We start from the raw sequence: 23,900 nt of genomic DNA on the forward strand, positions 1-23,900 counted from the left end.
AGGAATGGAGAAAAACAACTCCTTGTCTTCTATTAAAATACTTTTCTGCTGTCCTCCAGTCAATATGCTGGTTAACTGGTTTTTAGCTATTCCCTTTCTGTTTATCTCAAGTCTACAGCCCAGACAGGGGACAATGCCATAATGGCCTCCCCTACATACAGAAGGAGTTAAAACAAGTGAGGAATTTCAGACTAGAAGCCCGAAGAGGCTTTCTGGCTAAGTAATTATGAACAGGAAAAAAAAAAATTAAAAATGGAAAGCCTGGGGAATGGGAAACCAGATTCCAGGGTCTCCTGACCTAATCACCTGTATTGAGGGCAACAAAATAAATATTCTGATAAGCACATAATTATAATTTGCAGGAGAAAGGGCTTAAAGAAAGGGGGGCAGAGTCTTACAAAGGTCCCTCGGGCTCTGCCTCCTCTCTCACTTGGACCCGAGAAGTCTTTGGTCCCCAGTCTTGATTTGTCAAAGCCCGTGGTACTCTCCTCTCTCTCTTCCGTCTCTTCAGTGTACTCTTCCGCTTTGTAGGAGTGGGATGACTGAGAGGAAGATGATGATGACCTGGACCGGTCTCGTGCTCTCCGGTGCTTCCTATGAAAACAGAAGAGGCAAGGAGATCAGTAAGCCTCTCGGGTACAGGAGGAGGGACAAAACACAGTCCATGCACAGCCTCTGGTAGCTCAGCCTAATACATGTGCATGAACTGGAAAGACAGAAGGAAACAAACACTGTAGTGAAAGCCACAGAGTATGTGGTACTGGGACAGGCTTTACACATTACCATCTGTTTCAACTTTATATTAGTTTTATTTCTCATAGAAGACTACAACCTGTCTTGGGAGGCAGTTCTAAAGATCGAAAAAACAATGTGCTTAAACACTCTACACTGACACAGCACGCATATTGTCAATGGCAATTATGATTGTTCAGTACTGTTTTCCCCATCTTATAGACAGGAGGTTCAGGCGACGGAACTAGGCAGATTTGGATTCAAACCTAGCACTAATTATACCAATACTCCACAAACCCTTCCCCTTTCCACTGCGCTCAAACAGGTTTAGGTCATTAAGCCTAGGATCTGGCAGAACTCTTCCCAGAGTTATTTCCCATCTGTCCCTTCATCTGGAGGAAATTACAGACCAGGGGCAAATTAAACAGAGTAATACATGAGTCACTGTATACGTACTAGAGGTCGGGGCCAGTCCTGCCGTGTGGCAGTGGAGGAGGGTACCAGCCACCTCTAAGGGGGCAGAAGAGCCAGCTCCCGGGAGCACAGGACTGACAGGGAGAAGCCAGCCAAATGTCAGTAACCTGTCATTACCCTCCTCCATTATGAAAAGCACCTTGCCAACCCCCACCCCCACAGCTACCCCAACCCCCAAACATTAGAGAAGATCAAAGACAAACATTTGAATCCTACTGGCTCTAAGTTATTCTCATTGGATTATTATATAAAGCAAATGTTTGACTCCTAGAAATCAGCAATACTTCAAGAGATTTTCAAAAATAAAACTCCAAAGATCCTGACTTGAGTCCCAACACTGCCTTTTATTAGCTGTGTGATCTTGGTGAGCCGTTCTTCAGTCGCATGAGAAAGTTTTTTTTATACAGTGAAAACAGTGACACAAGTATCATTTTTCTTCTTGCCCCAGTCACAAAATACTAGAATTGCAAGAGACTTGATCAAGGTTACATAGCAACACAGAGGCAGTGGCACATGTCCCAGGGAAACAAATCTGGATCAGTAATCCAAGTCCAGGCCTGAAAGGCTTGAAGGGTCCTGCTCCCTTTCCACCAGAGAAGACTACTGTACCCCAACTTCCATTTCCTGTTGAGGATTATCAGATCCTCTATCTGTGGGTAGCTCTGAAAGCTATTAGGGCTCATAATGTGTAAGTTAACTGAGCGGAAGGGTAGACAAAGTTAAACAGAAGATATGAGCTTACTTCTCTATCTTTCAAATAGGCAAAAGGGATAGTCTACTAACTGTCTCGCTTATTTCAAAGGATTGTTATCAGAAAATGGATGTATAAGTGTTTGCCAGCTAAAGTTCAGGAACACAAAAGTAGTGCTGCTTCCCACAGGAAGGCGTGGGATTTCAATTCTGCAACCTTTAATGCGCATGACTGAAAAGACATGGAACGTTCAAAAATGTAAACAGAGGCAAGACCTTGGCATAAATGCTGCCTTATGAAGTTCAACAATGCCACCTTTGTTTAAAGAATATTTGGAACACCTCTCTTGGAAGTGCCGGTGAAACTAGTTTAAAAGGCATTTAAGATCAACAAGCTTGTCCTATCTAGTTCTGCCCTGTTTCTCTGACCAAACACTGTTTTTACTTGACAACAACTTTGAGCCATTTTAAAATATAAGATGTTTTAAAACATAACCTTCTCAAGACGATTTGTGATAAGGACGGACATGTCAAAGAACATGTCCAAAACAAACACAAAAGAAACTCCCATGATTCTCTACACTGTCCCTACAACCAAATCAACAGCCTGTCTCCCAAGAGGCCTCCTTTGGGCAAGGATTGTGTCTACTTTCATTCAAAAATTCTATTTTCAATCTAGGGACCTTAATTGACAGTTAAAAGAAGCTGCACAAAATCATTCCTAATTGTTCTCCAGTGTGGAGGGTCTGCCATAGAGCCTAATGAGGGGCAGACAAAGGAGTCCACTCGGGAGACTGAATGAGGCAACAGACAAGGGTTCACGTACTTCTGCTTCTTTGATCCTTTATGAGTTTTCTCTGTTTTCTCAGCTGATCGCTCCCTTGAGTGGCTTGAGTCTCGGGAATCCACTGATTCTCTTGATTTACCTCGTTTAAGATCTCTCTCTTTATGTTTTTTACGACGTTCAATATCAAGGCGGAGATCAACAGGATCATCTTTGTATTTTCCCTCAGCCTGCCAAGAGAAATCAAAATTAAGGTTTTTGGGATTCAGGACTACAAACTTAACCACCCCACAAACTGTGGTTTCTATTCCAATGGAGTGGTACAGAGGAAGCACTGGGAATGTGAGGCACCTCACCCAACTCGGGAGAGATACAGGATGTTCCACCAAAGAAAGTCACTTCATGAGGATCCCTAGAGAGCCCAAACCAGTTCTCTAGAATAATGATGATAACCTTCTGCATATGCTATACACACACACACACACACACACACACACACACACCTCTTGCTTTGCTATTTCCCTCTGTGGTCTAGTAATGACTTTGGCTAGCTGAAAAGCTGAGAAGCCCAAAATTAACTCTGGAAGGTGTTTGGTGAGGCTGGCTTAGGCTTAGCCACCAGCAGGAGTGGAAATGCTGCCATCTTTCCCCTACCTACACTGTGGCAGCTACCCTGGACCTATCCTCTATTTGGAATTACCTCTCAGTACTGAGTCCAATAATAAGACAATGGAAGACTTACACAGCCTTCCAAAATGTTAGTGATATCAACAGATTTCTCTAGAGAAGGCATATCGAAAATCATAATAAAGAATTCATAAAGATGGTAATACCAAGTCAAAGTTTATTTTAAAAAGAAAAATGAGAGAACATTTTCTCACTAACTTTCTACTAGTGAAACCTATCACAGTATGTGCTGCAGACAGAGTGAGCCCAACAACAGCAGTGGCCTTCTACCCTAAACTATCAGGCAAAGGGCTTTCAACAGGTCTTGAGGAACTCGGTGAAAGCAGAGGAGCAAGGTGTTTTCAGGCATGTTATACACTAAGATTTGTCTCCTGGAAGCAAAACCTTCCTAGGGACTTCTCTGGTAGCCCAGTGTTTAAGACTGTGCTTTCACTGCAGGGGGTGTGGGTTCAATCCCTGCTCGGGGAACTAAGACCACACAAGCTGTGTGGTGCGACCAAAACACAAACAAACAACAAAAAACCTCTCTAAAAAGAGGAAGGGATGAGCAGTTCACTCTGTATCAACAATTACTTACACAACTAAGCTTTTTGTTGAAATAATGAAGTTTGAATTAACAAGAATGGTAGGTGGTAACTTGGTTTATTTTATTGCATGCTTTTCTTCTGAGGAGGGAATGGGGCCTCTGCACCCTCCAAAGACCAAAAAAGAGAGAAGTACAGCTGCAGTTCCCTTAGGCAGTGCACACAGCATCTCTAATGAACAGGCTGTGTGGGGCAGAGAGGATGACATCTCTCCTGATGTTTCAAAACCTTGTGTGTTCACATGGTTAGTGCCAAGCTGGTGGGTACTTGGAGGAAAGGGGGAATGGGAGAGAAGACAGACTGTGCAAGAGTGCCTCTCATCACATTCAACCAACAAGACAAACCTATTTGGAAAACTTGAAAATTACTACTTTTAGAATTAGTTTCAGCAACATTGGAAGAGTCATCTCCATAGGGATTAAATTTCAATCTAATCTCCACAGGGTCCCTATGTGGGAATTGACGGTTAATAAATACTAAAATTTTTAAGAACCCAAATCTAGTACCTCATTGTAACAGACTGCACACAAGCTTTAATCTCTTAGTAACAGTGTTTACGTGCACATCATTACACATGTAGCTGCGCTATCAAAGCAATGTTTAGCTTTAAAGTAACAGTAACCAACAGATGATAGATATGGCACAATGTTAGGAAAAAAAATCTGGACTAGCTGCTTAAAACAGTCTATTCAGTTAAGATATGAAAATTTCACTCTCCTCTGACATGCATGTCTTTTTGAAATCATGGTTGGAAATAGCGCATGTATATAGTTGATTTGATAATACTTACAAGCAGAAAAATATCACAAAAAGTTTCTTCTCTCATCATGGGCACTTGTTCCAAAACTCCTCTCTTTTTTTTCTCAAGCTCACCTCAATAGACTTTGGGGTCATTTACCATATTCTAACCACTTCACAAAGGTTGTTGATACATTTAATAAAAATTAACCCTTTGTAGTTCATTTTTAGAATTATGCCCATCCTTAAAAGAAAAACACAAACTTAAGTAGAGAGTAATTTAAACAAACACATTTCTGTCAAGTTCATGCCCAACGCACTCATTTTGTTGGAATTACTGATCAAAGCAACAGTTCACCTTGTAGCCAGGTTCCCGGGGACTTTTCATTTCGTCATGAGCCAAACCATGTTTTCTGAATGTACTGGGGGAAATGTCTATCCTCCTAAAATTGTAAACACAAAAACTGTTCAACATTCCATAGTGTGAACATAGCATTTCAGCTCTTTAGTAAGTGAAGCAGCAGAAACACAGGCATTGCTTTTTATCACACTTGCCCTGTCTGTTTACACACTGACTCTCTCGCACAGGCATGTGTGCACAGGCACACACGTACATGCACAGGCACACACTCTCTCTCCCTACTTTCCAAACTCAAACAGAAGGAGCTTCACATTCCACCCCGTACTGTTACAGTCAAGAAAACAGACTCACCTAGAGCCTTATTTATAATCTTAAATTCACAATGAGACTATCTATGCCCTGCTAACTTCAAAAAGCAGTTTTCACCTTGGGAACTGAAATATAATGGTTCATTATTCACCAATATGATAAAGTCTAAGTAAGAAACAAGTGCCTGGTGTGACACACATCCCCAAAGACCCTAAATCCAAGACTATTACAAACATGGTCCTCTTACCCACTGCAAAGGTTCAATCAAAGTTACGGCCAACTATGTTTCTAGACAAAGTCCCTATTTGCTGAATAAATTCCCAAAACCAAATGTTTAAACCTCTGGGCTTTTTCAACCCTTTGACATAATTCTGTAAGTTCTTCTATCTCCATCCCCCACTTGTTGCAGATTCTCCCAAAGGAAGAACCAATGTATGAAATACATGGTATACTTAAAGGAACATTTACTTTATGTAAAGAAACCTCACCATGACCTTGGGTTATCGTTTGCAAACTCCTCCTGCAACTCTCACAACTCTCAAGAATACAAGGTTTCTTTTATATCAAAAAGGGCTGCTTTCCTCAGGCCCAAAGGGAGAAACATGGTAATCAAAGCATGCCCTTTCCACTACAAACCTTCTGCTATTTACCTAACAAGTGGCAAAAACAAGACAAGTTTATTCGCTGGTGAGCAGTCTTTTGGGCTTCCCTGATAGCTCAGTTGGTAAGGAATCCACCTGCAATGCAGGAGACCCCGGTTCAATTCCTGGGTCAGGAAGATCCCCTGGAGAAGGGAAAGGCTACCCATTCTAGTATTCTGGCCTGGAGAATTCCAAGGACTGTGGAGTCCATGAGGTCACAAAGACTCAGACACAACTGAGCGATTCTCCTTAAGCAGTCTTTTATGATCACCTCCAGTGTAAGCCAAGGTCCTCACCTGTGAATCTCTGGGCTTTTCTTGTTTTTAGCTGCCTCCTGTTCACTTCCTCTCTTTAGATATTTAGTAAAGCGTTCATGCAATGTCATTCCGGAGGACCCAAAGTGATGCTCTGTGGGGAGTCAAAGAAAAATATGTCAGGCTATTAAAGGCAGACCCAACATTCAAACCCCTCTGCAAGGATGAAACTGCAGCCACAGTTATGTGAATGAAGTGGTCAAATCCATATAACAAACATACTATGAAAAGTAAAGAAAATTAGCTGGTTCAGAAACAATCCAATATTGAGCACTGGATTGCCATGGTAGGACATGGATACAAAGATGCTATTCTATGCATCAAGAGCACCAACTCCCGCCTAAGTTCCAATTTCAGATGAAACTGTAACTGGCCCAAACCCAGCTTCTAGATCACATTCTTCAGTCTGTCCACCTCCATTTGCCCAGAAGATGGCAGAATAACGTGGGACAAGATCTATAAGATGCTGCTAGAGGTATCTACGTATTAATATAGGACAAATCAGATGGGCTGGGAAAGCCACTTTCCATACCTCCCTTTTCAAGCAATTTAAATCTTCTCATGAAGGATTTCACCTAGCCTCAGGATCCCAGGTTATCACTAGTATTTTCACAATATTCAGCTCTCTGATTAGAAAATGGAAACTTTCCTCAACAGACTCCCTCATGCCCTGTCTCATCCTTCAGCTTGTTACAAAGAAAGCTAAGCATGTAGAAAGGGAACCTGAGCAGGCTGGGGTCAGGACTCACCTTTAACATGATGAACGATGGTCACTATATGCTGGGCAAACAGCTCTGAGGGGCTCCGCTGAGACTGAGCTGACTGTATGTGCTGGAAAATGGATCGAAATTCCTGCTCCTTTTTGTTGCTATGAACTAGATCCCGACAAAGCTTTCGTTCCTGAGCCAATAAGCCACTGGGTCTGAAAAATAAACACAGGGTGGCCCAATGTAACAAGATACATAGAAAGTCAGAACATTTAAGTCCTAAAAATACAAGTATACTTTTGAAAGAGGTGAATTTCTCTGCAAAGTTCCTTTTTAAATTCCTAGCAAAGTACAAAGAACCTCAAGGCACCGTAACTGTGGAAAAAGGCATTTCTCCCTTTGGAGTTTAATATAAACAAAAGGGCAGGATGAACAATTAAACCTCAGTGATTCTGTTCTGTTCTGGAGGTGTGGGGGTGGTGGTGGTGGTGGTCTCCGCTGATTTTAACACATGACAAATAGTATGGTATCTTAGAAGATCAACTATCTTGGCCAGTCAAGGCCACTCAGTAGAATGACACAATGCAGCAAGAGTGGGATGTGGCTAGACTGCTCTCAGCAGACTTCCAACTGGCTGCGCAACTTTTACACCAGGTGAAAAGCAGCCTGGGCCTCACAACTCTTTCCTGAAGTTCTCAAACTCCGCACCCCAGCCCCAACTTTCAAACCGTTACATTATTTGATGAAGGCCTGATATATTACACATTGTGACTTAGCTAAGAATGAAAAAATGGATCCTGCATGGTTCCATGGGCAAAGACACCCTAAGGACATTTAGGAAGACAACAGGACAGGCGTGGAATGGGGGGAGGGTGTATGATGTAATGAATACAGTGCAAGAGAGAAACAGAGGGGACCCAGTACCAAGACAGACAGTCACTACAGACTAAAAAGACGCTTCACGATACTGCCCCAAACACGTAACTACTCTGTGATACACACTTCTCCAATGAAAACAGGGAGACACAAGGGTATTCACATTGAAAATGAGACAGTGGGAGAAATACAGGAGGGGTTTGTCCTTGTTCTAGAATGACCTTATGGAGACAGGTTAGGCTAAAGCCCTCAGGGTCAAGATGGACTACATCTCACCTTGCAAGGTCCTCATCAAAAGAGTCCATCCGGACATTGACTTGGGCCTCTCGAGTAATAGAAAAGGAAGACTTCCCTGTGGAAAAGTCTCCTTTGGCTCCTAGCTTCTCTCGGCTCTCAGAGGTCTTTCTTGGCGGGGGTGAAGAGCTCTTCTCCTGGACTGCTTTGTAAGCAGTCACTCGGAAATTCTTTTCAGGCACAAATCCCCTGTGCCCACTTTCGCTTCTCTTGGATCCTCCTCGCTCCTCCTTTTTGGATCTCTCTGAAAAGGATTCCTCCTCCAACTCCTCCGTCTTTCTTTGCTTTTCCTTCCCTGGAGGTGCGTACACCAGGCCCTCCCATTTGCCTGACTTCTCCTCCTCCTGGTTTTTGCTTGCACCTGCTATGACTTTCGACATGAATTTGGGTTCATCATCAAACTCAGATTCCTTCCTTCCTTTAGCCTTATCTTTATCTTGATCATCCATCTCCTCCTTGTGGAAGTCAGTCATCTTCTTCTCAAAGTCATCTCGGAGCTTATACCTTTTGGGAGACTGGCTACCCCGAAAAGGCTTCTCAGTATCAGTTTTGGGAGCAAATGAATCAGATTTCATTTTTGTATCACCCAATCCCGCATCAGAGAAGCTCCCTTTCTCTTTCATTTTCTCTTTATCAGTATTTGTTTGTTTCTGTTCCTTATCTTTTCCATTCTCTGTCTTCTGTTCATCTAGATACCTAGTTATGAAAACACAAGGGAGACACACAAGAGACTTAAGCAATCTGATCCAAAATAAAACAGCACCATATGGTCTTAGGTTTTTGACTCTCTAATAAGCATGACTTGTGGATTCCAGTGTTGCCAAAGGTGTCTTGATTACTTTTTTGTTAATTTCTGAAAAACTGCTCTTCACAGGTTTATGAACTTTGCATTTAAAAGATAAATGTTCTGTGGAGTTGTATATTACAAAATCAAGCAAAAAGAAAATAGCAAAGGCAATTTTTAGGATACTAAAAAATAAAAACCTACTTACCTGTAAGCAGTCTAGGAAAAAAAAAATTAAGGTCTTATCCAACCTTCACTCAAGTCACTTAAAATCTGCTTTCAGCAAAGTTAACATAGAATGTTCAACCTTGGACTGTTTTGCTTTTATACAACTCACATTTGGAAATACAAGTCTCAAAAGAGACTTCAAATTTGCTTCAAGTCACCTAGAAGACCTAAGTATGAAATATACTGTGAACACAAATAAAAACAAAATACATGTTAATTGGAGGAGGGGGCAAACTTCATCCCACTCATTCTTATGGAAAAGCAGAGTTCATGCCCAAGTGTTCTAATAAGATTCACAGTCCTGGCAAGGAACAAAACCTGTATTTTAAAGCAGACTTACTGAAGATTGGGAAGTACAGGTTCTGAACACCTCATCTGTACCATTAACGGAAAAAGTCTAATCAAATTACAATTCCATTAATATGGCAAAAAAAACAACCAAAAAAAGAACCAAAGGGACAGCAGGGCATCAAAGAAAAACGCTAATAAGAGAAAAAGGGGGAGGTGGGGGGCAGGAGGGGCACCTGCTTCGTAGGTCCCTCTTGACAACGTGGTCCCATTGCAACTTCCCTGTTATGTCTCTGCCATCCCAATCCATACAACCACACAAAACAAAGACTCATGCTCCCACTCACCGTGTCCCTCAGGGTAGAAAGACAGAAGCACAATTATGTCCTCTCCTAACAGGCAGCCTGCTTGGCTTCTACTGGAACATACACCCACCTTGTGATTTTATAACAAGGTCTTCCTGGACTAAGCCTTGGACTTTCCCATTCTGCCCAGTCTCCTCAACTGGAGGGTGTGAGGGTGCAGCTCTTCACCATGATGGGCTGATGCAGATCGATCATAGGAGATGGTGGATCTTAGAGGGTCTAACAGCTCCAATAGCCATTCATTTTGGTAAAGACCACTTTTTTTTTGATAGCTGACCCACAAATCTCTATTGTTCTCTGGCTTATACTGGTAGAATCCAAGGCAAACTTTAAATGTGAAAACATCATTGTAGAGTAATCTAGAATTTGTGCTGCAATACAAATTCAGGAAGGTAGGAAAACCAGAGTTAAGCTAAAGGTTTCCTTGGATGATGCTTTCAAACTGGCGAAATGCAACTTTAGGAAATGGGAATTACCTCATTACTATTAATCAGAGCTCTAAGGATCACATCACAACTAAACTGCCAGCCAGTGAGATACAGACAGACAGGGGAAAACGAGGTACTTGCCTCTTTGCATAGGCTGCTCCTCCTGGAGCAGCAGCCTCCTCCTTCTGGGATGAGCCGTATGCTGAGCCAGTGGCCGGTGGACTCTTACCCACGGGACTCTTTTTGGATGGGCTCAAGGACCCTGAGCCATGGTCAAACTGACCTTGGTGAGTCCCACCCTGGTACCCAGCACCACTCTGCAGAGTTGAGCCCATCTGGGATGTGCTGGAAAGTGGAGGGCTAGGTTTTGGCACAGGGCTAGGACGAGGTGACCGCCGCCTCACCACCACAGACTGGAGGGGGCTTTTCAGAGCTGGGCTTCGCTCCCGGGGACTCAGCTCAGACACCCCTGAGGCCCGTGATGCAGAACCAGCACTGTATGTGGTGGCGTCTGGCCATGGCTTTGAGCTCTCAGATGCTTTTGGGTCTTGAGAGGTGCCTCCAGAGAATGGCTGCTCCTTGGCCTCATCTCCCTGGTTATCCCCAGCAGCCTGGGACGGCCGGCTATCCTTGGAAGAGGACTTTTTCTCCTTCGCAGACTTGCGCTTAGAAGATTCAACTCGGCTGTGGTTGGAGGAAGAACGAGAGGACGAGGAACGTCTTGACCTGTCAGAGGAAGACTTATCGGAGTTTCTGGAGTGGCTCCTGGACCTTGGTGAAGGGGACCTTCTCTTTGGGGACCGGGATCGGGAACGGCCCCGACGAGGACTGTATGCTTGCCGGTAGTTCTGCCAATTTGAGCGGTAGTTTCCATAGCCTCCTCGGTTATACTGGCCCCATGGATAAAAGCCTCTGTTGCGCCCACGGAAATAATAGGGCCTTCTATAGCCTCTGTTGTGACCTCGGAAATCTCGATTCTGATATACTCTTGGGTGATTTCTCTCTCTGTTATGAGCTGGAGAATATGATCTGGAACGAGACCTAGAACTGAAAGAGGGGCAGGGGAGGGAAGAAAAGTTTGAATTTTTGACAAAGCATTTTTATTCAAGAAAAACCTGCCAACAAAGAGGTAAAGCCTTACTCTTATGTATCATTTATTTTCAAACAAAAGGTACAAACTTAAATAGTTACTCCTACTCTTATGGCCACATTAAGTACAAAAATTTAAAAAATCACTTTAACAAACCAGACACTGAGATGACTCATTAATACTACTGTAGCACATTCTACATGGAGTTACATTTCTACAATGACTGAGTGAATATAAAAATGCTCTTAATGTACTTAACAAACATCATTTTAATATAGTATACTAGTTAGTTTCACAGGCACAGAGGATTTTACAGATAGGTCCCTACGTCACTGGAAGAGAAGAAGAACTGCAAGTTGTACCCAGAGAGGTAAGTCTTCAGGTCCTCTGGCCCCACATGGTTTATTTCCTTTCCCACCCACCTCTGTCTGTACAGGGCTAATTTCTTGACTTCCACTAAGATTTGGGTTTGTGAAATACAGCTGCAACATGTCTAAACCAAAGAACACTTAAATAGGGACTCAGAGAATGCATCAGTTCAAAGCTTAAAAAAATTTCAACTGAAATCAGATCAACAAATCAAACAAATATTGTTGTTGTTTTAAACTGGGAATTTGGAAATGGTCTCAATTCTCTAGAAGGTCAAGTCTCTGTGGCTGAACTACAAGGTCTTCCACAGGTGCCACAAGAGGGCACCATCCGACCATCACACACCCAAACACACAAGATGGCAGCAGAGAGACTGCAGACAGCCCCACACCTGCACATGTCAGGTCAGTGCTCGTCTTCATCCAACAATACAGAACTCTAATTCAGCAAAGGCCCACTTCCAGAACTACAGGGATTCAACAGTCATCTAACTCTGTAAAAATTACATGTTCACTATTAAGTGGACTTTTTGGAGCAGGGAACTGGAAAAGGAGCTTGCTCTGTCCACTCCATGCATCAACCTGATACTGCAGTACCTCCAGGAACTGGGGTGGGATGACATTACATATTTACAAATGCCAGACCTATCGATGACAAGGAGGTCTGTTTTCATTAAAAAGCCAAAAGCTGTACTTGCTGGTCTAAGAATCTACTGGGCTTCTTCAACGCCACTTATTGGGTCAACTATAATATAGAGCATTAACTGGTCACTACTTCTAAGTATTAACATTGCCTAGAAATAAGTAAAATTACTAGAAAACTAAAAAAAAAAAAAAATTCCTTTATATACAGAGAATAAAAACCTTTCAGTTCATAAGCAGGCCTTCTCATATCAGACCTAATTGGAACCATACATTTTTACCTGTTCGCTTATAAGTTTTATAAATAACTCCACTTAGCAATGTGACAGGTTTTAACAACTAAATAAAATGTTATCTTTACAAAGAAACTTAGAAGATAAAATAGGACTGGTTTCCCACTACCCATTGTATTCAGGTTCTTTATCTACCCCAAGAACAAGACCTGGTAAAGATGCAGCAAATTGCTGGCTGTTAATGGTTGCTATTTAAGTATGATTTTCAAAAAAACAAACAAGCAAACAAACTTACCTTTCACACTTTTCACTCGAAAACAGTAATAATACAAGAAAGAAGAAGGGAGAAGCAGATGCAGCTATGAAACTGAATATGACCCGATTTAATGGCTATACTTGAGGTAGGTGATGCACCACCAGCACTAAGGAGGGTTTAATTCATGTGCCCATCCTCACAGGCTACTGCTGCTTCTGTCACCAATTATTAGTGAGGGCCCTGCGGCACACTGCATCCAAAACCCGCAGTCACTGCACAGATGCAGGAACATGAGTCTCTGCAGATTGCAAATGAAGTCATTTAGAAGTCACTTAAAAGGATACAGTCTGTGAAATATAAGGAAACAACCAATTTTCTCCAGTTCTGTAGAACTCAGCAGTTAAGTTAAATTAAAGACATGGTTTCTCAAACTCTCTGGATAGTATACTTTCCTTATAGCAGAGGGGAAACAAAAGAAAAAAATCATGAAACAGATAAGCCAGAAATAAAAACTGAACATCTAGTGGCAAATTTATCTGTTTCTAAAAAACAGAGAAGTCAGACTAGAATTAAATACAAAAACATTTTTCTAGTGAAGATATTCCTCCAAAATAATCTTCCAGGCATTAAGACAGCACAGAGTGGCTCTAAGACCTACCCCAGCACATACTTCCTGCCTAAGATATCTTTCCCTCATTTACCAAATTGATGACCATGGCAAATGATATGTACAATAAGGAGAAGCAATCTGTCCAGAATACCAGTTATCACAAATATTGCAGAGTTAGTTAGCATTTTTCATTTTGATTTATGTCAGTTCAATTCTCTCAGTTTCGGTTGTACAGACTCTTCTTTTTGAACCAATTACTTAGTTTCCATTTATTAGATTAACTTTTAAAATTACCTGTAGGACCAAATGAGCTAAAACTGAAGTTTAAACAGTCCAGATCAAAAGAATCTGGGTGCAAGGTAGAGCTTACTAGCAGTCTCTGCTTAGTCCTATAGCCTTGTTAGCAACTTCCTGAGGTAAATATATTCAGTGAATTTTCCCTCTTTCTTGGGGGGCAGTGGGGGCAGTGTGAGAAAATGGGATGGAATTTTACTTTTAGAGACTCTGACACAATTAGGCAACAGACACTCTAACTAGTACAAAGCTTGAATAAAGTCTGATATAAAAGTATATGCCCAAGAAATATGGGAAAGAAAAACAAAGCTAAGACTGATTACCTTGAAGACATAATGTTATTTTTTTTTTAATGGAGGGTTTCTTTTGAAGGAGAGACCCAGAGTTTAAAACTTCCCACTCTACACTACATGGAAGTCATCACCATGTATGCACACCTACTTTTGTTCAATCTCTACTCTGAAATTAATTTTCAAACAGGCTTCTCACAGATTCCATTTAAGAATTAATTTGTTCTTGTTGGGAAGGTGAGGGTAGGGGGGAATCCTACCAATCTGGAGAAGGGCTCTAGGACACTCATCTAAAATAATCAGCAGGGGCTCCAAGTGGCAAAACAGAACCATGTCCTTGCCTATTGCAACTCTGACAAAAAGAATGATTTTGGTGTTTAAATATTTAAATGATCAATATTTCTCTAACACACATATAGAAACTTACATTTATTAAAAGGCTCTTACCCACTCACAAAATGAAGTTTTAAAGAATGAAAAATTGAACTCATGATACAGCAAAAAAAAAAAAAAGACGCTGGAAGTTTGGCACCCTATTCCAAGACATAGCTGAAATAAGGAAATAAGAAGGTGTAGAAACTAATTAAAGGATATTGGTGATAAATTCAAAAGAAGTATCTGCACATTTAGTCAGGCAAAATGATGCCTGCAATAGTGACTTTTAGGTAGTTTTAAGAAGTGTTTTACTAAATAGATGCAGCTTGTTAGTAAGTGGCATATCAGGTATATATAAGTGACTACTGATTAGTTTTTTTTACTGATTAGTTTTTTAAGGTTTATTTTAGTGGGTTAAAGTTTCTTTTTCTCCCAATGTTGATTGCACTATTACTCTTCTTAGCTATCTTTTCTTTGCTAATGACGCAACTAAACTTTGGCCCAAGCCTCCAAAAATACTTCAGTGAAAAACAATCTGGTACAGAGATTTCAAGCAAGTAGCTTAAAAAAATATGTATCTTTCTTTCAAAGTGGATGAAAAACAGTAACTGCTGGCAGGAAAGAAAAGGAATTAGGCAAACAGCATGGCAATCAAAGTTGATTTATTAGAGTTGTAGTGTTTGAAGAGACCTGGAATATCTTATAGCCCAACACTCTACACCTCAAGCTAATGCCCTACCTCCACTTGACACTCACAGAAACAGTCTAACAAAAGATCTTCAGAGACCCACACTGACAAACCAATGATGATTGCATTATACAGTCATACCCCCTTACCTCAGCCTGCGCTTCCTTGAACGAGAGACAGAGCGACTTCGGGATCGAGACTTTGAAAACGAACGAGAACGAGATCTTGATGCAGATCTTGATCGAGAAGAGCGAGATCCAGACTTAGATTTGTTTGTTTTTGACATCTCTGAAGAAAGGGTCACGTTTCAATTATACCTAAGAATAAAACAAATGAGTGAGCCTCTTTGCAATCCCGAACTTCTGTGAACACTTAAAAACAAACAAAAAAGATGAAATGACTGCTTTAGAGAGGAAGGAGAGGGTGAGATGTATGCAGAGAGTAACATGGAAATTTATAATACCATATGTAAAATAGATAGCCAGTGGGAATCTGCTATATGACTCATGGAGCTCAAACAGGGACTCAGTGATAAATCTAGAAGGGCGGGATGGGGAGGGAGATGGGAAGGAGGTTCAGGAGGGAGGGGACATGGGTGTACCTATGGCTAATTCTTATTGATGTATTGACAGAAAACCAAAAAATTCTGTAAAGCAATTATCATTCAATTACAAAAATAAATTAAAAACAAAACAAAAAAACCCACTCCTTGCCCTTTTACCAAGGAGGATGTCTAAGCAGTACAATTCCAAACATACCATCCCACAGAAGCCAATGAAAAACCTGACTTGTAATTCTCACTGGAGAACACCATGAAACAGACAAAAATGAAGCAAGCTATCGATAATCTGGGGCATGTAATCTTTTCTCAACAAGCAGAGAAGTTTTGCCAACAAAGGTAACTGTTCATACAAGTAATGAGATGCCCTGAGACAGGGTTTTCCCAGTCCTCACAGGAGAAACTCTATGCAATGGCATCTTGATTATAGAGTAGGTGGCACTTCTGACCATTTATCTCCCTACTTCCTGGACCGTGAAGCCATGAGGCATATCCTTAATATTCACATCAAAGGAAAAGGTTTAAAATGTAAGAGACTAGTCTCAAATACTGTAATGCCACAAGAGGATGCAGTACATCATGTAAAATACAGGACATTAATCCATAAACACAGGAATAAAGTAATTTATAAGGAGAAGAACCATTAACTTTCTTTTAGCCTGTCACTACCTTCAAGAGCCAACCTTCTTTCAGGGTCACTTTCCCAAGAAAAAAAACAAAATTGTCTTTTTTTTTCCCCAAAGATCATAAAGCTAGTTAATAGCCAAACCAGGTAAGAACTACAGGACCTAATTCTGTCACGCCTCACTGCTTAACAAAAGATTCTTTTATGTGAAGGGAAAATAATAATTGATGAACATTTCACCCTTCTCAGATTTTCTTGTTATTCAGATCCCAGCTCAAAAGCTCTCTCTCCATAGGCTTGCCGTGGCCACCCACCAATCAAAAGCCATTTTCTAAGGTATAGTCCAATACCTTGTTTTCTTCTTCAGAGCACTCAATCTAGGACTTGAAATTTATTTACTTTGCACTTGTTTACTTTGCTTTCCCACCTGTACCCAAGTAGAATGCAAGCTCCCACTGGCAAAAATCTCTTATTTACTGATGCATCCTCAATGCCCGGAACAGCAAACACTTAAACAATATTTTTATTAACTTATCCTCAAGGAGGGTATCATTACATCCGTTTTTACAGATGAGGATACTGAGCACATAACAGAAAGTAACTAACTTGCCCAAGGCACACAGCTTTAAGTGGCAGAGCTGAGATTTGAACCCAGTTGAGCTGTCTCCAAACCAGTTAACTACCGTTATATTATACAGTCTTGCCAGAGACTAGTGGGATGAATAAATGATCCCAAGTCTCCACTCCTACAGAGTTCACGGTCTGGTAAAGAGCGCAAGACAGAGACAAACTGAAAGACAGTATTTGTTTATAATTACTATATTCAAGTTTTAGATTTGAATTTTAAGAACTTCTGGCAAGGCAAAGAAGTCCAGGAAGCTTCTACAGCTCCAGTTCATAGGGATTATAACCATAATAATCACAAGAGACATAATTTAGAAGAGGACTGAGAAACGGCTAGGAAGCCAAAGATAAAGGATGATGAGTAAGAGAAATGAGGATACCATACCAAAGGCCTACATCTATCTAGATCCTGCCAAAAGGATCAAACTGTTACATGCTCTAGCAAGGGCAAAGATGTTCAGTTTGGAGCCAATTTTCAGACTTTAAAAGAAAAGGGAGGGAACCCCCTGGTGCTCCAGTGATTAGGACTCTCTACTTTCACTGCTAAGAGTGCAGGTTCAATCACTGGTCAAGGAACTAAGATCCTGCAAGCCCTGCTACGTGGCCAAAAACAAAAATTAAAAAAAGAAAGAAAAAAGGAAATGGGGGAACAAGTTAGTAAAACAGGAAATACTCATTTCCACTCCCAGACATTGAAAAACTAAGACATTTTCATTAACAGGAAGAGAAAGCTGTCACTTAAATACAAATAGAGCCAAATTTAACAGTTTTATATATATTAAACTTACTAGAGTTGACAAGTATATTCAAGAGTCACTTACTGTGACACCACCCTCACTTTCAGAACTCCTTTAATGTGAGCTGAAATTAAAACACCACTATCCCTGAGAGTTAAGAGGAATTAACTCTGGATGATACAAAACCAGAGCTGGAAATAGATTAAATGAATACCTTAACTCATTCAGGAGAACTCTTGAAAGTGAACAAACAATGATAAATTAAAGCAGACTTGGTCTTTGCCTCCATGGAACTTATAATCTAGAGTTGCAGATAGACAATCAACAAGTGAGCAAGCAAAAACGTAATTCCGGTAAGTACTAGGAAGATGGCAAAAAAAAAAAGCATAAATATGGGCAAATTTATAAAGTGTGGTAGCAAGAGACTCGGGTTCAACCCCTGGGTCAGGAAGATCCCCTAGAGTAGGATATGGCAACCTACCCCAGTATTCTTGCCTGGAAAATTTCATGGACAGAGGAGTTTGGCGGGCTACAGTCTATGGGGTCACAGAGAGTCTAATCTAACTGAGCATACATGCGCAGAGTGACTTATTTATGTAGGACAGTCCAGAGATGGCATTTAAGCTGTCACCTGAAGACTATGAAAAAGCAACTCACATAAAAAAGGGAAAGGTCCAAAAGATTGAGAAGTCTTTTCTCTTGATATACATAAACATATATAAAACAAATATTTTAGTGTAAGGCAGGGACAACCATATCTAAAGTTATCTGATCAAATTACTAAAATTCATTCAAAACAACTCAGTTTTATTTTGAAGACTTTTTAAATGTCACTGCCATTACACATAGCTTCTCCCATTTCTAACATTGCTTCCATGTCTATGCTCTAAAAATATTATGGAGAGTGAGACAGACAAATAACACCTTGGAAAATAACTTAGCACCTTTTACATGTTACAAGCATCTAGCATTTGGTTTCTGTTCAAATTAAAACTTCTTCCAAAGGAGATTTTGTTTCTTCAGCAATGCCTACTCTTCTTTAACATGCTGTTTCATTTAGAATAAGACAGCCATGTTCCTACACCAGCAACATAAAAGAATCCAACTACTGAACACACGCTAGCAGGCAGAAACACAGAACACAGTTCCTAAACTCCTAAGTTAAGGGCTGGTATGATCCAAATATCCTCGAACGTTCCAACCAAGATCCTTCAGATGACGAGGTTCCCTATCCGCATCATCACCCTATTTGCCACTGAATCAATTCCAGTTTGTTCTCCTCCACTGGGATACTGAAAACCATTTAGACACTATTAATGCATCTAAGATTGCTCATTCCGGCAGCCACACCACCTGCTGATTCAGAGTGAGATGAGTCACTAAGGCCCTCGAGTCCTTTCTCATAAACCCTCCTCAGCTGCAAAATGTCCTCCTCCTCCATCTTGTACTGACACTGCTGTTGTTCTATGCCCCCCTCTTTTTAATTTAAAACCCAGGTGCAGAATTCAAACAGCCTTCTGAAATCATTTCAGATACAATCCTGTCACTTGGAGCAAGGGTTTATCTTTTAAACTGTTTTGCAGAGCCACCTGAGAGACAGTTTCCAGACCCATCACTTTTTTTTTCCCCATCACTCTTTTTGAAACACAAGCATTCACCACCAAACCACTTGTCTTTGGAAGAACAGATACATTTTACTTAAAGCAAAAGTCTTAAGGTATATAATTACATGGCTTCTATATCATTAAAAACAGATTCTGAGACTTCCCTAGTGGTCCAGTGGATAAGATTCCATGCTCACAATGCACGGGACCTGGGTTTGATCCCTAGGTCAGAGAACTACATTTCATATGCCGCAACTAAGACCCAGCAATGCCAAATAAATAAGTTTTTTAAAAAATGCAGATTCTATTTTTCACCTCCAAGCAAAAAGAGTAATATTGACAGCAAGGGCCAAAGAAAGCATCTCTACATTAAAGACTCTCAAAGATAAGAAAGAATTCAATTATTCCTTCCCCCTCCTCACGCTGGATTGTTAGGTTTCTTCTTAAGTGTCCCTAGTGACTATGCCAGCCCAGCATTGTGCTTGGCACATGGTAGACGTCTGCTGAATTCACCAGAAGGAACATCCTGGGAGTATTTACTGTTTGCCCCATGTTTGGAACACGGTGGATACGTTTCACTGGGCAGGAGACCGAGTTCCTAATACTAAGTAATGCCAAATATAGCCTCTCAACAGGCCACCCCAGAGCTTCAACCTTTGCAGCCCTAAACGGTCAAGCTACATATAAACCATGCAACTAGTCTTCAATCCATAAATAATAGGTTTATATTCCAAAAGATCCTTCTCAGAAAAGATTTAACTGCTTAATTTTTTTCACAGAAAGATTTACTACTAATCAAGCAAATAAAAATGGAAAGCAAACATACTATAACCTGAAAACAAAACAAGAACATAAAACAGACCTACAGCCTTCCAAGTATGTAAAAACAACTCAGAACTAAGTCCTTTAAAGCTCTCTGAACCCATGAAAGGATGCAGGAATTGTGTTGGGCCAGAGAACTAATGTACACTGTTAACAGTGTGCTCTCTGAGTATCTGTTTTCAATGACTCCACTGCGTACTTAATGTATGTACAGGCCTTTGCTGGGCAAACCACTTTTTTCCGTTCTCTCATTTCCATTAATATCAAACTTACTACCTCATAGGATATTCCATTTCCTCAAGAATCTTGTGTACCTTAAAAAGCATATTCACAGCATTTCTCTATCACTTCAGTATCCACATTACAACCAATCTAAAATCAAACAAAGTACTGGTATTCTGATAAACACCAACCTCTTCTAGCACCACCTGCTTTCCCTGCAGCAATTAAGCACACACAGTTGCCTCTCGTTTTAAGTAATGAGAATATATTAGTATCATGAAACCTACATTACTAATTCTCACTCAAAGGACTCACAACTAACTCAAGAAAAGAGTGTTACAAAGGAACATTTATTTTAATCTGCTTAATTTAGGTTACAGGACACAAACAAGATCTAAGCCTAGAGAATTTCAGGAAAGGATCAATAAGCACCACCCTCTAAAAGTAAACTAACAGTCAAAACAATGGATAAAAACAATCACCTATGGAAATCTCTCCAAGAAATAGCTTTCCAAATAGAAATGCAAAAATCTTGGCATAAGACCTAGCATCCCTTTAAGGTAAGTCCCTAATTTAAGATGTAAAACTCCGTAAGATACACACTATGACTTGGGTTTATAAAAAAACAAGTTTTTAGTAATGAACGAATAGGGATGGGAAATTGAAACATGGGAATCTGCATCTTCTTGTAGGTCTGAGAAAGAAAAGGCTATGCTTTAATAACCCATACCAAACATAAATACATTTGTTTAGGCCAAGCCATGCAGCTCATGGGATCTTAGTTCCCCAACTAGGGATTGAACCTGGGCCCTCAGCAGAGGCAGTGCATAGTCCTAACCACTGGACCGCCAGGGAAGTCCCCATAGTAATAATTTCAAGAAAAAATATTTATCTAAAAGTTGGGGGACTACAGAGGTCAAACCTAGAAGCTAGCATACCGTCTAGAGACCAACAGAGACTTTTGTCCTGCTCTGTCTGAGGCAGGCTGGGGGTGCCTATGTGAGTGCTCAATCGCTCAGTCACGTCCGACTCTTTAGACCTGTAGCCCACCAGGCCCTCTGTCCAGGGGATTATCCAGGCAAGAACACTGCAGTGGACTGCCATTTCCTTCTTCAAGGGGATCTTCTTGATCCAGGGATCGAATCCTCATCTCCTGCATTGGCAGGCAGATCCTTTATCACTAAGGCACCCAGGAAGCCGCCAGATTGGGGGCAGGGGTGTGACATTTATTTGTATCTAGCAATTTAAGGTTTCCAGGATACCTGTGTGACAATAGGGGGAAGTATTTTATACTGGAATTATCCTGAACAAATGGGACTCATCACTTACTTAAGCAGGACAATTCAGCTACCCTGATTTGATGGACTTACTATTCAGGACTGTCTAGCTTCTCTATTTGGAGTATGTTCATCAAAGATCCTTCTAACTTGAAGTTTGGTCTCTGGATGGACCTGCCTAACAGAAAACACCCTAGGCAAATACTGGCTTTCCTAATAAATACATACCATCTGAAATTGATTCCCTGGCACTTTATCAATAACACGTGTGCCAAACAAAGAGCTATGAACCTTCAGCATTATCTCACTTTGCGACCCCATGGATTGTAGCCTACCAGGCTTCTCAGTACATGGAATTTTCCAGGCAAGAGTACTGGAGTGGGTTGCCATTTCCTTCTCCAGGCTCCCAAAGTGCTACAGCTAGTTAAGTCCAAAATTCAAACACATATCTTCCCAACATTGTGCTAGTGATTCACCATTACCACACAGGCTACCCCCATGTTGTACTCCATCTATCAGCTTCTTGTCAATCTGATCAGCTTAAAAATAACAAAACAAAACTGTTTCTGAAGCAGAATTATCTCTTAAAATATTTGGTTCACAAACCAGCAAAACTGAAATGCTTAACTAAAGCAGCCAACAGTTCTCTTTCCCCACCCCTATCTGCTAACTCACATGCAAAAAATAGAAACAGGCTCTGCCTGAAACATGTCTGCCCAAGATAGCAGAAATGTTTCTGCTATGGATGATTTTAGAAAGTCCAAACTAGGAAAGCCACAGCCAGCTGTAGAGAACAAAGAGCTTCATGTAACAAGAGACTAATAATAAGAAACATATTCCAAAGCAGCTATACCATTTTATTTCCCCAACAGCAGTGTATGAGGGTTCCAATCTCTCTCAATCTCCAACACTTACTGTCTTTTTATTATTGAGCTATAATTTATATATTTATATATATATAATTATATATATATATATAATTTATATATTGAGCTTCATAAATGATGGATGCATGCATGCATGCTAAGTTGCTTCAGTAGAGTCCAACTCTGTGTGACCCTATGGACTGTAGCCTGCGAGGCTCCTCTGTCCATGGGATTCTCTAGGCAAGAATAATGGAATGGGTTGCCATGCCCTCCTCCAGGGGATTTTCCCAACCCAGGGATCAAACCTGCATCTTTTACATCTCCTGCATTGGCAGGCAAGTTCTTTACCATTAACGCCACCTGGGAATCCCAAATTATAGAAACAGGTATATTAGACATATACTTTGCAAAAAGTTTCTCCCAATTTGTAGGTTGTCCTTCCATTTTCTTGACACAGACCTTTACAGAAAAGAGCTTTTGTTTGGTTTTCTCTAAAGTCCAATTTATCTCATTTGTCCTTTTGTTCCTTATGCTTTTGGTGTCATATTTAAGAATGTTGCCCAAGGTCACAAAGATCTATTCCTAGGTTTTCTTCAAAGAATTTTATAGTTTTAGCTCTTCCATTTAAGTCCATAATCCATTATGATTTAAATTTTATGTTACAGTGTGAGGTAAGGATCCCATTTCACTTTTTTGCATATGGATATCCAAATTTCTTAGTACTATTTGTTGAAGAGACTAGTCTTATCCTACTGAAATGTACTGGCCATCTTTGTCAAAAATCAATTCACCATAAATGTGAGGGTTTATTTATTTTTTTTTTTGAGGGTTTATTTCTGTACCTTCAATTTTATTCCATTGACCCGTATGTCAATCCTTATGCCAGTCTTGATTAATGTAGCTTTGTGGATATTCTGAAATCAGAAAAGTGCAGGTTTTCCAACCTCCTCCTGCTCAGAGAATTTTGGCTATTCTGAGTCCCCTACACTTTCAGATAAATTTTAGCATCAGCACATCAATTTTTGCACACAAAAAAGAAAAAAAACCAAACAGCTGAGATTTTGTCAAAGATTGTTTTGAATCTGTAGATCAGTTTGGAGAGAACTGTCATCTTCACAACATTAAGTCTTCCAACTTGTGAACGCGGGATATCTTTCCACAGGGTTTATAGTTTTTTTCAGAGTACAAATTTTGTGCTCATTTTGTTAAATTAATCCCTCAGAATTTTACTCTTTTTGATGCTATTGGAAATGAACTGTTTTTTTATTTCATTCTGATTGTTCATTGCTGTGTGTGCTTAGTCACTCAGTCGTGTCCAACTCTTTATGACCTCATGAACTGTAGCCCGCCAGGCTTCTTTATCCATGGGGATTCTCCAGGCAAGAATCCTGGAATGGGTTACCATGCCCTCATCCAGGGAATCTTCCCAACCCA

General features: G+C 40.6%; 1 protein-coding gene across 7 annotated transcripts in view; it reads right to left on the bottom strand.

The window, feature by feature from the left end:
* Positions 1-23,900, bottom strand: part of THRAP3 (thyroid hormone receptor associated protein 3) — a 69,968-nt gene that overhangs the window by 3,461 nt on the left and 42,607 nt on the right. For all 7 annotated transcript variants that reach the window (XM_043878910.1, XM_043878904.1, XM_043878905.1 and 4 more), the window contains 8 exons: positions 15,280-15,447; positions 10,426-11,331; positions 8,174-8,887; positions 7,064-7,236; positions 6,297-6,408; positions 5,048-5,132; positions 2,723-2,910; positions 399-594 (listed from right to left, as the gene is read on the bottom strand). In XM_043878910.1, the coding sequence (XP_043734845.1) occupies positions 399-594; positions 2,723-2,910; positions 5,048-5,132; positions 6,297-6,408; positions 7,064-7,236; positions 8,174-8,887; positions 10,426-11,331; positions 15,280-15,416 (2,511 nt within the window). In that variant the 5' untranslated portion in view covers positions 15,417-15,447. The remainder of the gene's footprint in view (positions 1-398; positions 595-2,722; positions 2,911-5,047; positions 5,133-6,296; positions 6,409-7,063; positions 7,237-8,173; positions 8,888-10,425; positions 11,332-15,279; positions 15,448-23,900) is intronic.

This window comes from Cervus elaphus, chromosome 20 (genome assembly GCF_910594005.1).
Source record: "Cervus elaphus chromosome 20, mCerEla1.1, whole genome shotgun sequence".
NCBI lineage: Eukaryota > Metazoa > Chordata > Mammalia > Artiodactyla > Cervidae > Cervus > Cervus elaphus.